Source organism: Bicyclus anynana, chromosome 20 (assembly GCF_947172395.1).
Source record: "Bicyclus anynana chromosome 20, ilBicAnyn1.1, whole genome shotgun sequence".
NCBI lineage: Eukaryota > Metazoa > Arthropoda > Insecta > Lepidoptera > Nymphalidae > Bicyclus > Bicyclus anynana.
The window spans coordinates 9,053,093-9,071,719 of record NC_069102.1 but is presented as its reverse complement, the minus strand read 5'-3'; the positions used below and the strand labels follow the sequence as shown (position 1 = coordinate 9,071,719).

The following is an 18,627-nucleotide window of genomic DNA, read 5'->3' as shown; positions in this document are numbered from 1 at the left end:
AACGTCAGCAGTACAAATGTCCATGTACAGATTATAAGTTATTACATTTCATGGGGTACATGAACGTATTGTTTTTACCGGTTTATTGTATGTGTGTGTTTTATTTATTACACCATAACTAGTAAAGCCAAAATAGAAAATTAAGTGTACCTTTACTACTTAGTAAAAAAATAGGCTTGACAAAAAATGTCTTATCTGAGACATGTTCAGGTCAAGTCAAGTAAGAAGGTAATCATAATGAGTTTCTCTTCTATGAAATTTTCAGTTAAAATTCTGTGTTATTAAACCGTAGGTTATTATAATTAACATCTGATAGTAATCAAATGTAATGATTATCACCCTAAGCCTGCCAACCCGCAATGGAGCAGCGTGGTGGGTTTTAGGACCATATCCCGTCTCCTATAAAGAGGGTGGCCTGGTTCTGAAGTGGGCAGTTAAAATTAGATTTTTTTTTTATTCTTAACAAGTTAGTCCTTGACTACAATCTCACCTGATGGTACTCGTTAGTGATGATGCAATCTAAAATGGAGGCGGGCTAACTTGTTAGAATAAGGATGAAAATCCACACCCCTTTCGATTTCTACACAACATCGTACCGGAACGCTAAATCGCTCGGTACGTCTTTGCCGGTAGGGTGGTAACTAGCCACGGCCGAAGCCTACCAGCCAGACCTGGACCAAATAAGAAAACCTCAATCGGCCCAGCCGGGGATTGAATCCAGAACCTTCGTCTTGTAAGTCCACTGCGCATATCACCGTCAAAAAGAGATGTCTCATATTAGTTAAAAAAAAAATCAAACTAAAGGCAAGTCAGCGACCAAACTCTAGTTTAAAAAGCAACATGGCGGCCAGATTTCACGCACATCACGTAGTTACCGGGCGCGAGTTCGTGAAATATGATTTTTATTAATAAGGTGCTACACTCGATGATTATAAGATAAGCCCCACTTTGCATTCCGCGGAGCCTTCCTGTTTGTACCCCCGCCCTGTAATCTGACTGAGCGCTCGTTCCCCTTCACGAGTATCGCGAGATGTCTCAAATTATTTTCTCCTCGAACACGGCAATAGGCACCTCGTAAATAATAATTATTTTTTATATAGATACGGACTCGGTCAAGCTTCGCTTTGACTTATGTGCACTTCTTAGCTATCCCTACCCTACACTACTCTATTCCTACCCGTAATTCATTTGTTACAAAACCCGACCGATTTTGTGCGAACTTCACATAAACTAGTGGTACAGCAGGGGCGATGTATTCTTAGCGGCTTACCTTTTAAAAATCCATATATACTCGTACATATTCATTATAGTTATTTATTTTATACGCTTGAAATAGTCAAATCGTATTACCACAGCATTTCTACAATCTGTACAAGAAACGCGTGCGCGCAACTAAAAGCACATGATCGGGTTACCTATTACAAAATTTCAACCCTCGCGACTGGTAAATTTTTTGTAAATCCCGCGGGAACTTCGACTTTTCTGAACCAAAAGTAGCCAAATCAATTCAGTAGTTGAGACGTAAACAAACACACACACACACACACAAACTTTCGTCTTAGTCAAAATTACTGATTCCGTTTTTTGAAGACGGGTTTTGATTTGGTTGTAGTGTTAATGTATTTTAAGGTGCAGTGCAATGTGAAAAGGAAATAACGACAGAAAAAAAAGTCTACCCCCAAACCGGAGCCTTTATAAATAGTCATATTTGACGTTTCTTAAGTGCCTGTTACGAGCACGGTTTTATGATATTCATTCAAATATATGTGAATCAGAGAATGAGTCTACATTTTTTTAGTATAGGTATAGATAGAAGATATTTTCCCATGCAACTTTAGCAAACCTCTTAATAAATAAATATGGCGAAGTAACTGCCTTCAATGCAACAAATATCACGGGGTTTTAATGAAATAACAAGTACATTTAACATGATAGCTATATCGTATCCGGGCAGTCCGCGCCGCTGAATCCGTACACGTGGACAATGCAGCTACTCGTATTCGTAATATTGAAAGCTGACAACAACAGGATATCATTAGACACGGGATGTAATTATCTCGTAAATACTATTTGTTATTTCATGTTCATTTCAAATCTCTCTCATTGCAAAAACTACGGGATATCATGTGAATTTCATAGCGAAAACAATGGGATATAATGGAAAATTCTCAGAATACAGAAAACTCCAGGTGTGATCGCGCATAGGAATGAAGGCATTGAAAATACTCTTTTTTGGTGCAATTTCACTAGCAAGCGGTTTGTCACTCTGTGTTTGTGTTGTGTTACGTGCTATACAGGTAGGTACTATTTTTGAACACAATGCGTGCCTTAAAATGACGACTGAACGCTGCTTCTGGTGTTTTGTGTATTCTGAGGGAAGATTATATGCCCAGTCGCAATACTCTCAGTTTCGTGGCAATCCTTCGCTAGAGATCCGTAAAGTTTGATTTTTTGAACGGTGTTTTTCGAATAGTTTCCATGCAACTAAGTGAGTAGCAGCTGAGGTCATAATTTCTCATATTATACTGAGAAAAATATTACGACTCCTCCTCCTCCTTATAATTCGTTGTTTGAGGACTAGGCGACTAACGAGGTATTAGTAAAGAGAAATAACCAAATGTCAATCAATAAACGGCGCAGTCGGGAAAACCGTTGAAAAACGTTGTGATGAAAGTGATGGGACGGACACGACTCGGCCGCCATTGGTTGATCTTCGTCTATTTCTCTTATCGAGGCGAGATATGTCGCATGTTAGGCCCACTAGAGCATTGAAACATGTTGCCTTCCAAAGCCATCATAGTCTAAACTCCATAGTTGCCGCCAAGCGATTTAACGTTCCGGTACAATGTCGTGTAGAGACCGAAAGGGGTGTGGATTTTCATACTACTCCTAACAAGTTAATCCGCGTCCATCTAAGATTGCATCACTTACCATCAGGTGAGGTTGTAGTCAAGGGCTAACTTGTAAAGAATAAAAAAATCAGTTGCCTACCATACTTACCTATAATAGGAGCATGGCCTAATAAACTACTTAACAACTTTTATACGAGTAAAACCATAAGGTCTGACCATGACAGGCCCAATATATTTGTTCATTTGTAAACGGACAATATAATATCTGTCACACGGTCGGGTCCGTGGCGTGTTGTTAGCATCCGCGCGCCGGAAATCGACCCCCCGACTACTTCCGGCGGCGGGCCGCTTGCCTCCTCGTTCTTACACAACACAAGTATTGTTTCATTGGATGATACTTCCTGCCTACTTCCGGCTTATAACGACGTTGAAATGACGGCTGAATAGTTTGTATGGGGCGTGTAATTGTCGTCGATATGTTATACAAGTTTCTTGGATTATTTGAGATAATATAAGCTGACTTTAACATCATTATCGGCTTATTTTATTTAGGGGCATTTTAGAGCCAGGCCTTTCTCTCAATAGGTGAGGGGATAAGGAACTTTCTCGTAGATCTAACACGCTGCTGCAATGCGAGTTGACGGGCTTATGGCAGGCGTCCACTGATCCGCATCGTGCGTATGATGTGATGCATCCGATACGTACGATGCTGATCAGTACACGCCTGCCATAAGGGTGATGATAATAATGTTTAACTACTTAACGATCACTATGAGAAGTTAATGATAGTATATTTTAAACACGGCCATTTTTCTTCTGTTCCCCTTCAACAAACCAACAACAACAGCCCAACATGCTGGGAACCTAGGTCTCCATGGATAGACTCAACCTTATTATTATTGTAAGGTTAAGGATAGGTAAAGTTGCCAATAGACATAAAATTCAAGCTATGACGATTCCAAAAAGCCTTACTGTGGAGACCAAGACATTAATCAAAATCAGAATATTTTCATTGATTCCTATACCTTCGATTTACTTTCAAAATAAAAAAAAAAAAATAATAGGCACCGACGAGCATTCCAACAGACAGTGAAATGGCGAAATGATGTTTCCCTCATAAATAATTATAAAAAAAAAACGTCAACCAATAAATAATTTATACGACGAATATCGCCCCTAATCTCCACTCGCGTTGAGTTTCGTAAGGTGACGCGCGAAGAGTGGCAAGTCATAATAACGTATGGGGACGTGATTTGTTGACAAATGCTCGGGGCCCGCGCCTCTTTCGCTAAGAGGCTTTCTGCTTTAGTTTAAAAATAATAACCACAAGGATGAGAGGTGAAATGGCACAGTTCAACCGAAATTCACGGAAATTTGCTAAGTGGCTAGGTCACAAAAACGTCACAAAAATATAGATAAGTTACGAAATAGAAAATCTGCGTATTTTTGTTATAATGTGTACAGCCTGCGCTTGGCTGTAGTCATCATGCCTTTGGTCACTCTTGTATTTAATACCCACGTTGTAGGTGGTGGGGAAAACAGAAGCTGGAAGGATTGTTCCATTCCATAACTACACAGTACAAATTAGGAAGGAATAGCCAAAATTATTCGTCCGAGTCCAAGGGACATCCACGACTACCTAGTAAGGATACAGATTACTGCAATGCCTGGCAGTTTTATGTTAAATGGAGAAACTAGTTAAACTATTCAGATTACGTCCTGATTTAATTTGAGGTGATGTGAAGTGTTTCATTGACATCTTAACTGTCAACAGTCTTTTTTCTTTTCCAAGAATTTTTAAGTATTCATCTGGTGTAAAGAAGGGAATACCCCGAGAGCAAGTTATGCTGTCTCTTTTATTGGCATTTGATAGAGAGTTTACAAAATTAAGTTACCACCATAAGCCCCCAAGCCGTAAGAAGTAGGGTCAAAACTCCAAAGGAAAGAGGCCTGATTTACACTAGGCCAATATAAGTAAATAGACTTGTAATGATTATCGAATTTCAAACTTTTCAAAGACCGCTCTAAACAATACGAATCTCTACATAAGTAGTCACGTATAGTTCCTCGAGACATACAATCTAATAAAACTGGACATTTTACAAAAACCACAACTTTTATAACACACCGCTACAAAATTTGCTACTTGTGTGCGCAGTCTCAACTTATGATCCCCACGGCCCGCCTCGACCCCATGACCCGCGTCTTTGTTACGCTGTCAGCACTATTCTATTTGTGTTTGGCTCACAAACTGACATTTCCCTTTTATTTTTGTCAGTATTAGGGTTTGTCAGTACTTTCGTTCTGAAAAACTACATCCATACTGGTACTCTAGATTTTGAATCGGTGACCCAGAGTTCTAACCTTGATGTGGGTTGTTTCTAATTGGTACATCGGGTTTTCGAACTATGTACCCTGCCCAACGCCACTTCAACTTTGCGCTTCAACTTGCTGAAATATGTCGGTGACATAGGTCTTCTGCGGATTACATATTTCTGATCCGATCACCTTCCATGATAAAGTTACCTTCATTATATTATAATAATACTAGCGGTCGTCCGCCCTTAGGCGTCCTTAATACGGCTCTCTTGCAAAATCCGTTCTTAGCGGACGTCTACTAAGTCTACCTCCCTGCCAAATTTCATCTTTGTAAAACCAAGTGGTTCTCGAGATTTCATGATGAGTTTTCGCATTTATATATTAAGATTATAAACATAAAATATTACTATATCCTGTATTTAATCAACTCCTTTCAGTCATACTCGGTGCATATTGTTTATCTAACGAACAAGTATTATATATATATTAAATATAGTATTAATACACATAATGTTGCGGTGAAGAGCTAATATCGTGTTGTACAAACAGTTAGACTGGACGTGGCTCGGGGCGCGGCCTTCATAAAACTGGCCTGAATAAATATGACATCGCAACTCTGGAGCGCAGTGCAATAACTACAGATTTAAGTCATATGTTTAAGTTAGTTTAAATCGCTTAATAAGACGATTGCAAAAGCTGCGCGAAAATTACTTTACTTTGCAACATATTGTGGACTAAATTCTCTGAACCAAATATTTGAAAACAAATAGCATAATAATTTCAGTTTCTGATAGCCCAGTGGATATGACCTCTGCCTCCGATTCTGTAGGATGTGGGTTCGAATCCGGTCCGCGGCATGCACCTCCAACTGTTCAGTTGTGTGCATTTTAAGAAATTAAATATCACGTGTCTCAAACGGTGAAGGAAAACATCGTGAGGAAACCTGCATACCAGAGAATTTTCTTGATTCTCTGCGTGTGTGCAGTCTGCCAATCCACATGGGGCCAGAGTGGTGGACTAACCCCTCTCATTCAGAGAGGAGACTCGAGCTCAGCACTGAGCCGAATATGGGTTGATAATGATGATGAACAAAGGTATCGTAACTATATTTCTGTAAATTAAATAGCTACTCGTTTTTAGCAAAAATAGTAACGCGCTGTTTTTTTTTTGATCATTGATCGATTGATTGATTGATTGATTGATCCTAATTCGGAATTACAGTAAATTTTTGAAATGTTTAGCAACCAAGTAAAAGTAACGGTATGATTTTAAATTGAATAAATTAGACAATTTACGAGATGTTAAAGAAAAATCGCAAAAAAAAAAAAACACTAAAAACTCAACAATAGTTATGTTTCATAATGATGACCTATTGTTAATTATTAACAATCACTATTACGAGTAGATATTAGGCAATGAACGAGACAATGATTTAACTTGCTCACCTAAGCAAAGAAATGTACCTAAGACCAACGACCTCTCAACTCTGGCCTGATACTGATAATTTCTGATCCAACTCCAACCCCCATACTCCAATACCCCCTGATCAGAAGTTATACAGAACCATCAAGGCCCACTTTTGTTCAAGCAAAATACCGTTATGATACTAACCTGTATGAAGAGCCAAGAAGTGACGAGCGCGAGGCTGCTGTACTGGCCGTTGAAGCGGTAGTGGTAGGCGTAGAACGAGAAGTGGTAAAGGTAGAAGAACCTGTTGACAAAAAAGAAAAAAAAAACATAAATAATATCATATTAATATTAAAAACATACATAAGCGTGCAAGACTTGACCAGCTTTGATGAGGCAAGTGCAGGAATTCCGAGTCACTGAGATGATAATGCTACGGTGTACATGAACGTCACACGCTGTGACCGACAACGTGACGATCATATTCGCAGCGTCCGTGACATTGGAGGAAGCCTCAACAGTCATATCTAAACCCCGAGGCCGTTCCAAGAATCAATGGCTTGACATTGTAAACACCGACAGAAGAGTCAACATAATCAAAAGTCGAATGCCAAAGATCGGGCAAAGTGGGTGAGTTTATCCCAGAAAACGGACCGCACGGACCGTACTACAAAGAAGAAGTCGAAGAAACGTTATAAATTTAGAATGCAGTCAATAAATATCTACTGAAACCACAGCGTACAGAACAACATTTTCTATTTTAAGGATCGCGTTCTACAATGGTGTTTTGTAACCGTCAACGCAAACGTTCTAAAAAGATGTCGAAGAAACGTACTATCTGTAGAATACCGTCAATAAATATTTACTGAAACCACAGCGTACAGAACAACATTTTACATTCCGAGGAACGCGTTATACAATGGCGCTTTGTATCCGTCAACTCGAAACGTAGGTGTTGCGCCTTACATAACAGTTAATCACGAGCAACCATACTCATTAGTCAAGCATTGATGGTTTTTGGCGACAGAAATAAATATGGCTGTAGTATTTCCCCAGTGCTTTGTTACAAAAAGTTCTAGCACTACCAATATGCACTACTTATAGTCATTATAATGCACTCGAGCCGAAAGCAAACAGTTATTGCACAGGAAAACGCTATTGTAAAAAGTCTATAACGATTACATGATGCTCAGAATGTCAAAGGACATGCTCTTTCTAAAGGAGCAACCCAACAATCACCACGCGAGGCCAATCGAGGCTCGTATATTCCAGCCATTAGGTTCGTTATCTCCTTATTTCGGATAAATTCCCACCGTGCGGAACAACCAGCGCCCGGGAAAAAGGGGGGGGGGGGGGGGGGAAACGTCACCTCGTTATCTGAAAAGGTTGCAATGTTATTTGAAATCGATATTCACTGGGAAACATATTTTTCTCAAACTGCCAAAGAGGATGCTCCTTTGTGAAATGCTCTTTGTAGGTGGGAAAGGCTCGTGTAAAGAGGCGCGATACCTTTTCGCATTATGAGTAGGTGCCAATTAGTGGAGGCGTATTTGTTGTATAAAAATGTATCGCGGGTATTAGAGCTTTTAGTCCTCATCCGCACGAGCGTTAAAAAAGCGATACGTTAAAACCCAGCGTTGACGCTTTTATTAACGTTCTAAAATTCATGATCTATTTCCAACTCCCAAAATTAAAAATGCATCACTGCTCGATAAAAAAGCGTCGTGTTTTAAAAACGCTGTGTGAACATATACTTGGGAATGCATTTGTTGAATTTGAACGTTTTTTTAACGTTCTTTAAAAAAATTCCCGTGCGAATGAGGGCTTAATGTGTGGGAGCCATTATAATGATTGCCCTTTGATAGCAAAACAACAAAGAAGTCTGGTTGCGTTGTCGTTTTGAGTCAGATTTTATTGTGTTGAAAAAATAATATTTACGAGAATTTTTTACGTATGAGAGAGAACGTACTGTTCTTATGTACTGTTATAAGCCATAGGTGACTTTTATATATCTGTGAGAACTGCTTGAAGTGTAGTTTGAGTGGCGTAATATAATTTAATTGGTGCACCATCGTTTTTAAAAAGAACTGCAATATTAGAATTTTTGAACTCTATGTACGAAAACATAAAAGCGCTCGCGACAAAAACACTAAACAAAATCTTATCAATAAATGGGAAACGAAGCAAGCTAATTATAATGAAGCCAAGCGCACGTGTGGCGAATAAACGTACGTATTTGAATGTTAACATGAGCACAACAGTCGCTAATTAGTTCCAGATTAATTCCATCCTATCCCCTGCGCGAGGATTAATACCATATAAACAGTAGGGCTGTCGCGCTAACGGAAAATTGTTGTCCTCAAAATATATGTTTTCCGCATTTCTAAGCAATTAATTTAATTGTGGTGAAACTTTGTTAGAATGTTGTCCACACGCACGGACATTGTTTCGAGTTAGTGCAATCGATAACATTGAACCTATTACAAGACTATTAACTATTAAAAGAACAAGCGATTACGACGACTTTAGTTTTTCGTAAAAATGCCTTTATATATTCCTTTTTCTTAGTGAATCATAAAAGAATGTTACTGTTACAGCTAGCTACCATAGGTCTTAATTAAAAAAGATAGATATTATATAGATAATAATATCATACTATTGGTGTTTAGCACATAGTTTAAAGAATAACTGTATTGAATGAACATCAATGTAACTATTCTTAATAGATTTAACTTTATTTTATTTTTCAAGATTTTTTAAGACGTACTCATAACGTGGCAGTCGTAAATTGTCTAGCATGTGACAACCCTAGGCGCTGTTACCGCGGCCGGATGTTACCCGGCTTTGAGTCAATAAGTGTAAAAGCATGCGAATAATCCATGCGACTAATAAAAATAACAAAACAGAAATGTTACGAAAATATGTTACAAAGAGATATTGCAAATGCTGTACAGCATATAAGAAATTTCAATTAAATGGAATCATTTCAGAAGATATTCACAAAATTAAAAAAAAGAAGTCGAAGCTGAGCATTTACGTGGCGTAAAATAATAATTCAAAATGCAACAGAAAATCATCGCTTTGTGCTTCAATATTTGCTTGGCTCGTATAGCACAACGCTGAACTGGTACTATTTTCAAAGTTGTGCCATTCACATCAAGAGTTGACTTGGTACTTCTAGTACTTGCCATAATTCGGGGCACCAGACACCATGCGATGCATGTGTCGAAAATACGAGTTGACATCAGAAGCGGATTTAAAGAGCTAAACACGATTATTTATTTGGAACGTATCAGGTCTAACAATTCCTACTAAGAATGTTACCAATAAATCCTCGAGTGGCAGAGAATAACCTTGAGTGAAGTCCCGGACTTGTGACTATGGATGTAGGATTAAACATGTCTATTGAAACTAGTTAACACTCCCTTTTTCCACTCATGTCATTTTCCCCGCCTATCCCAAAATAATCCATGAAGGATTATCCAACAGAAGGTGTGGTTTGATCGAACGTCACAACAAGAATGAGCTAATCGCCTATATAGCACTCGACCTACCACTACTCCCCATCTAACATATAGAACACTTTGTACTATCTCGGCTCGTGACGACACAAGCCGACCGATCTACTAACTCACTCGCATCGACACATGCATGAATAAACGAATAACGCAATGATGCATCATTAAAAGAGACTACGTTGAAAGTGTAACAGTTAAAATAATTGATCACCTATCTATACTAATATTATAAAGCTGAAGAGTTTGTTCGATTGAACGCGCTAATCTCAGGAACTACTGGTCCGATTTGAAAAATTTTTTCAGTTTTAGATAGCCCATTAATCGAGGAAGGCTATAGGCTATACATTATCCCCATATGCTTACGGTATGGGAACCACGACAGTGAAACCGCGCGGCGTCAGCTAGTAAAAGATAATAATCAAAATGCTTTCAAAGTCGTTAAAAACGTCGTTTTCACAAAATCCCCTAAAATAAACGAACTGGCAAAAGACACAACGAGGTGCTAATGTATTCCGGGGGGCTATTTGTAAAGCGTTTTCAACAAAGATGAAAAAGACCGCCGTATAAAATAGTTCTTAAGCAACAATTTCACGGACAGATCGCTACGGGAATAAATTTAAAAGAGGGGGCAAAGACGTTAAAGGTGATCTTTCGTCCACAGCTAAGCAGCTTTCCGAGGCGTTGAGCCCTCAAGCGACATCAAACGAACACTAAACATACATGGCGGACAGAGCGCGGTGTTTTCTTAACGTTATTTTGTCCATCAATATTTTACGGACAGTTTTAATAGTAATGTAAATGATGATTTAAAATTTCAGACCGTCGCCGATGTGAAGAACTTCATTAATTCTTTTCTCACTGAACGCTACTACAGCACTAGTAGAGTAAGTCTAAATGATTGTAGAATTGATAAACGAAACGAAAAACTTACTACGGTCGACATTTTGGTTATCTATAAATCTATAATATAAAAATTAATCACAAAATGCGTTGGTAAGCGCCTGGACCAATTTGGCCAATTCTTTTTTTTTAATTTTAGTTAAAGTTCTAGGATGGTTTTTACGGCGAGAAAAATTCGAATAATTGCCGGAAAAACCATAAAAAAAGCCTTTTTCTCTTTCAAATAAAAATGTTTTCTAACTAAAACGTAGTCAATTTGAGCTTTATTGTTATTGTAAAAAGATCATATTAATAATAATTAGAAAACGGGGTAGGGATAGGGTAGGGGTGGGGCATAGTAGGGTAGGGCGACGAAGTCGCGGGCGTCCGCTAGTTAATAATAATTTTTCGTTTTATAAATTAGATCGGAAGAGATTTATGCTTAATAGATTCACATCATTAGAAATAATAAAATAAATGTTAATGCCCATAAATTAATAATGAAATAGACGCAATAAAAAGGTTGAGATTACATTCATGCTGATTTATGAGATTTCTCAAATTTCCAACCAGAATAACGTACGTAGAAGCGACGAATAAAAAGGCCAAAAGGAAATTGACGCCGGGGCCCCCGTACAAAATATCAAAAGTCGAATGCCCATTTACAATTTCCCTTATTACATCAAAATTATACAGAGGCCGAGGGGAGGGGGCGGAGCTGAATCTTGTTGAACTAACTCAGTGCGAAATCACTTTCGCCTCGGCCTTTGATCTCGTGCGCCAAAGGAATGTTATTCAGTAAAAACATGCAAATTCGATAAAGCATAACACAATATTAGGGCCGAGCTGCCGGCTCGCCGTACAGCGACAACGAAGGACGCTTTGAATATTTGTACGACATCCCGTATCGGAACATCGTAGGTACCTACAATGACTGGAACAGACAGTATTTTCCCTGCCTCCCTGCACTGCAAATACTATTGTATCGGTACATTATTTTCCAGACGGAAGATTTATTAGACATGAATGACACTCTTAATACAGACTTTTCCGACTAGTTGGAGGGGAATTGGAAATATTGATCATATTTAAAAGATATAATATTCTTTTATATATAAAAAAAAACTATAAGTAGTTATGCTATTACGAAAATTGCCATTTCCATTTGTAGAATCATTGCTAATGTCGTCCCAAGCATAGCATCATTATTTTAAGATATTAGAGTGTTTTTTACGGAAAAGATTAACTTGCTGAGTTCTATGCAGGCGTTTCTCGGTAAAAAGGAGAAATGTTACAGTAAAATCCAAATTACAAACGTAAAAATAAAGTGACATCTCTTACGACATGTCAGAAAGCTGACAGATCAGAGTAATTATTACTGACACAGTGCGAGTCACATATATGCCTCAAAAATAAAACTTGGCGCTGGCATTTCTTGTCGGAAAATCAAATGAAAAATCATTTTTCCTTGTTAAGGGATCACAAAAATAAAAACAGATTAGAAAGCGTGTTACCTTTTTGACGTGAGTGTTGTTTTCTTTTGTGAATATTTCATGGCATTCAATTCTAACTGTACCTAATGGATCGCTTAAAATTGGATTTGCTACTAAATTATGTTACACTGAGCCTCTTAGCGTTAAGCGACTTTATGATTTTTATACAGTCACGGGGAAATATTTCAATGGAAATTTCTCTTTTGCTTCACTTCCAGCGCCGTAAGTAGTTTTATATAGAGTTACTGAATAAAACTAAAGTGTTTGATATATTATTTAACTCAGTAAGTACTTAGGGAGCCGTGATAGCCCAGTGGATATAACCTTTCGCATCCGGTCCGGGGCATGCACCTCTAACTTTTCAGTTGCGTGCATTTTAAGACATTAAATATCACGTGTCTCAAACGTTGAAGAAGGTCGTGAGGAAATCTGCATATCAGAAAATTTTCTTAATTTTCTGCGTGTGTGAAGTCTGCCAATCCGCATTGGGCCAGCGTGGTGGACAATTGGCCTAACCCCTCTCATTCTGAGAGGAGACTCGAGCTCAGCAGTGAGCCGAATATGGTTTGATAATGATGGAGTACTTAGTACTAACCTATCGATATCTAGAAATAAGTTTGTCAAAGTAGTTCGCTGTTGAACCGAACCGACAAATATTTGAGAACTTATATTTTTATCTGTACCCTGTTTCATATACTAATTCCAAGCGGAACCAGGTAAAGCTTCGCTTTGACTCATATGCACTTCTTTCCTACACTACCCTACCTTACCCCCACACAACCCCTACCCGGTCATCATTATTAACATTTAATACTGATTATTATCATGCCCAAATATTATCACCCTGAAAAAGTTTGCATTTAACAGTGTAATGAGAATTCTTCCTTCTTTATGAAGCCTGTGTATATGTACCATCAAAGAATTGACGGATCGTGATTAAAATGTTATTCGTGATTAGGTCCGAGGCTACCATAGCGACGAATAGAGACATATAAAAGGGTGCGAAGGTAGTCTCGCGTAATGAATGAAAGGTTCATTCGAGCAATAGTTTCGTGGAACAATGAGTGGACGGAGTATATGTGAAAAGTTGAGGGCGACCAAAGGAATCCGCAACCCGAACCGCGCCACTAACGAAATGAAATTCCATCGACATTCCGCCGCGACTGTCTGCTGCTATGGACTGTTGTTACACAACATTATTTTTGTTTCAGTTACAAAAATATATAAATTTTCTCTATGGTTTAGTTACTATACATCATGTTAGTTTTAGTTGTTAAGTACTCAAATGTCTTGACTCATTCGTTGGCAGATGCAAAATATACCGTACTAGTAGACGCCGCGCGGTTTCACCCGTGTGGTTCCCGTTACCGTAGGAATACCGGGATAAAATATAGCCTTCCTCGATAAATGGGCTATCTAACCCTGAAATGATTTTTCAAATCGAGATTAGCGCGTTCAATCAAACAAACAAACTCTTCAGATTTATAATATTAGTATAGATTAGACAGTGCAACCTCTTCATATTCCAGTAAAAAATGAATGAAATGATTAAATTAAAACATTGAATATTATAAGAAATTAGATAAAAAGGGTTGAATGGGTATAAATACAGATGTAATCGAATTTAATTTTATTATTATCGACTACTAGAAACAGGTTTAAATTATTTGCATTTACTTTACCGCAAAAGTTAAAACCTCGATCATGTTAAATGAATGTTTAAATTATGATCTGTTTAAATAAATGTTATTTTAAAATTCACGACTTCTTTGCATGTTAGTGCGAAGATTGCCTTTTTCATAATCTTACAAAACAGGGTACCGCGGGGAAATTAGCGTCCATGTTTTGGTCTCGACGCTATCCGTATCCATTTATTTTTATTATCCGTAATTATAGGATACTTCGGAGGTAAATATGAGTACATGTATAATGTATATGTCGACGTTATGATTACCTAAGCTCACTAGACATTTATTTATTTATTTATACATAATGTAACAATTCTTTATTTCATTAATAACAACTTTTCATATACTTTGAGCTAATACGAAGGAATTTAATTATTATCAGCCTATTTAGCGGTCCCCCGCAGATCCAGGCCTCCCTCGTTACAGTAGAGAGGATATAGAGCTTAGACCTGCCTTGCTGCTTCAATGTGGGTTGACGGCATTAGGGTGACGGTGTCGGCATCAGATGTTAATTTATTATCAGCCGATAGACGTCCACAGCTGGACATAGGCCTCTTGAATGGACCTCCAAGAACAGCGGTCTCGAGCCGCCAGCATCCAGCGGCTCCCTGCAACCTGCTTGATATCCTCGGTCGACCAACACTGCGCTTTCCTTTCCTTTTCCTAGGCGACCCCGCATTGGTCGCCATTCCAGCACCTTGGGACCCCAACGTCCATCGGCTCTTTGAACCATGTATCATATGGCCATATCATGTGGCCAGCCCATTGCCACTTCAGCTTCGCGACTCGCTGAGCTATGTCAGTGACTTCATCTGCAGATCTCCTCATTTCTGATTCGATCACGTAGATAAACTCCATAGCTCGCCTCATCGCTCGCTGAGTGACTTTGAGCTTTCTAATAAGGCCCATAGTTAGCGACCAAGTCTCTGATCCGTAGGTCATCACTGGAAATACGCACTGTTCGAAGATGCTAATTTGATCATTTCGCGATCAAGTAATTAAATGCATTCACACCAACATTGAATTTGAAACTTCTTAAGGGAATACTTTAGCAAAATCTAATTAGCAAAACCAACAAAATGATCCAATATATGCATACGTGAGTGCATTGGAAGTAATTCATACAAATTTGTTGGAAATTCCAGCAATACATCCGAGTTGATTGCCAACAATAAAACTTAACTGATCCGAACCGAAGTGTATCGACATTGGGGCACTGAAGTTCGTCGGACCAAGTTTGTCTGTTGAACCGCATTTGTCAGCGCGATGCCGAGTTCGTGCCTCTATTAGCCGCGACACCAACTTGCTCAGACGATTCGATACATTCTGATATTATTACCTACTTGTAACAAGATTAGACCGGATAGGGATAATTTGTTTTCAGCAAGTACTATTTAAATATATAAAACTAAGTCGAGTTAGCTACAACATTTGCAACTCAAGATCTTTTGCACCGATCCTTCTGATCTTTAATTTATTGCGTACTAGCGGACCTGGTCAAGCTTCGCTTTGACTTATGTGCACTTCTTTCCTACCCCACAACTAGCCTACCCCTACCATAACTCTACCCTATCCCTAACCTACCCCTACCCTACTCCCACCCTACACCTACCCTACCCTAACTATACCGTACCCCTATCCAACCCCTACCCTAATCCTTCTTATATCTGGATATCACAGGCTCTAGGTCCTCATACCGTTTTTGGCGATATATTGAGAACATTCATTGCACACCAACAAAGTTTTCTGAATAGGATAACGTCTGTCAGGCCAAAATAATCCGTTAAAACTGTGATTTAAAAATAACTGTGTTTTTCAAATGCTAAAACACGATACAAAAACATAATCAAGCTTTTTTAATAATTTGGTCTGTCTGTCTTTCTGTTTGTTTGAGCTAATGCCAACCGATTTTAACGAGACTTTTACTGTAAGATAAAAAGAAGGTTACTGAGTAACATATAGGCTACATATTATACCGAAAAAATTCATGGTGTCCGCGGGATTTCCGAAAAACAGAATTTCACGTAGGTATACGAAATCACGGATGGCCTTTAGTATAATACACAATCTAAAAAACAAAATAACCTTAATTCAGACACAAAATAAGCTCAAACAAGCTCTTCAAACATACATTCAAAAGTATATAGGTAAGCAGTAGAAAATACAAATCAATTTACTCACACCAAAAGAGGAAACCGTAAACGTCAAACGTTACTAAACTCGGCAATGAACCGCCAAAAGCAACTATTAACACCTAAACATCTCAAAGTACGAATACGTGTGCGACTACGAAGTTAGGTAAGAGAGCAAAGCGTGAAAATCGTGACCCGCACGGCTTGTCAAAAGGAAGCCCGAGACTTGCCGAATTGCCGAGTATTCAAGTTTCAATATAGACGAAAATCTTGCCGGAAATTCTGAGTAGATACTTTAAAAAATCTTCAAGTCTTCATACGTGACATGACGGGTAGCAGAGACAGTAATTGTACCATTATTTCGAGGTAGAGGAAACACCTCAAGCAAGTCCCAGGACTTGTGACCATGGGAGTAGGTTTAAAGGATCCCTTCAGAATGCATCAACACTCACCTTCCCTGCCCGACGTGTTCTCCATGGCCACACTAAACAACTTATGATAAATAATAATTACAACACAAAACATTATTGCACAAAATCACCAACACAACTAACTGGCAGCGTCACGGTGTCTACGCTGCCTAACAAACAACTGAGCTCAAGTCATTAAATACCCGCTTATTTATAACAACACTGATACGTCCTCCATAATAACATAAATAATGGATGTTAATAACACCTGTACTCGAGGAACATGCAAAATACACGAGTATACTTACTTACGAGTATACTACGTTGCGCGCTTAAATCTAAACTATTCAACGAGCATTGAATATGTTGACTAATTCTTTGCCGACATTCTGTTACTAACACAGTAAATATTCAAAAACACGTTGTGTCGCGAGGGGGTGTCTTTAACACTATACGGCGGTAAATAGAGAAAGCAAAAGCTAGCAGGAACAGCCAGAAGTATGAGCTCAATAGAATTTAGGTTAGTGCAACGAAAGAGAGAGCGATATGTTCGATTCCGAAGCTATTGGTCGACATTGCCAATGTCGTCTCTTGTCACGAGATTTATGTCATTGACGCATGCTATACCTACAGGTGACGATAAAGTCAAAGGCTAACTGGTAACTATAAATAACGTTAAATAGTTTAAAAAAATAAAAAATACGCTTTTAGCATGCACTAAAAATTTAACAAATATTGAATTTAAGTCACGTGATCATCGTATTTCTGACAGCAAGCTCTTTCATTTGATATCCATATCATGGATTTGTAATGACGTTTCTTAGCTAGTCATTTATTGTCATCAGAACTCAGAGCGTGTGCAAAATTTCATACTAATCAAAGATCGGGAAGTGGATCAAATTAAGATTCCAAGATTTTCTTACATACATAGTTACAAGTGAAGCTAATATAAAGCGTGTAAAAAGTAAGTAAGTACTTAATGTATCGTAGATGAATTTTCAAGAGTAAGTATCTTCCAAATTTAATCCACTAGCTCTCGGATTAAAAGATTTCCGCAAGTTCCATGGAAGGACCGTTCGGGCTCGGTAGGGAGAAGTTAACGCCGCAGACGGATCGGCCGCCGATAGCCGTACTGTTTGCTATTGTGGACTTAATTCGCCGACTTGACGAGTTTCAAACACTTGCGTAAACCTCGAACTTCTTGTTGTGCACTGGCATTGTACTAGTATGTCTTGAAATATATTTGAAAACTTGACATAAGTGTTTACTGTTTACATAATTGTTTATTTCTTAGAATACTGGCAGTGGTCTTCATCAGAATTATTATTACCTTGGACCTTGTGAACGGTAAATTTAACTTAAACTAATAAATTAAACTAAAAGCTGTAGCCTTAACCTTAAGTTCCAATATTTGGTTCAGAACAATTTATTTAATTATAATAATTTGTCAAATAATCTTTAGCAAGCAAGACTAGAGCAAGCGCTCTAAACAATATTATTGAATTTAATATGTTTAACTTGTGAGATATATTGTGTATTCAGTCAATCTATGTTATTTAAAATTCAAAAAATTTTTATATTAATATAGTCAGTATAAGATTGGTTAGGTTAAGTCCCCTTAATTACGGACTGAATTAAGTAACCGACTTGGTATTACATGGATCTCACAACTTTTTACGGCAGAACAACTGAGTTGCAAGAATCGGTATATTTTACAAGTACAGACGTCAGATATCGGGGACATCGTCTTCACCGGCGAAGACGTTGTGTAGCTTGTGTTTGTGTTGCCTAGGAAGCATTGTCGTTCGTTACGTCATCGTCAGGTTCGAAATCGTCAGCTTGACCCGCTAGTTTTTATATAAATTATATTATTATTATAACTGTAACATTAAAATTATATTTCCAATCAAAACACATTAACGTAGAACA

The 18,627-nt window shown here is 38.2% G+C and overlaps 1 protein-coding gene across 2 annotated transcripts in view; it reads right to left on the bottom strand.

Annotated features, from left to right (window-relative positions):
- LOC112057970 (membralin) overlaps positions 1 to 18,627 on the bottom strand; it is a 175,270-nt gene that overhangs the window by 4,147 nt on the left and 152,496 nt on the right. For both annotated transcript variants that reach the window (XM_052887887.1, XM_052887889.1), the window contains exon 10: positions 6,783 to 6,882. In XM_052887887.1, the coding sequence (XP_052743847.1) occupies positions 6,783 to 6,882 (100 nt within the window). The remainder of the gene's footprint in view (positions 1 to 6,782; positions 6,883 to 18,627) is intronic.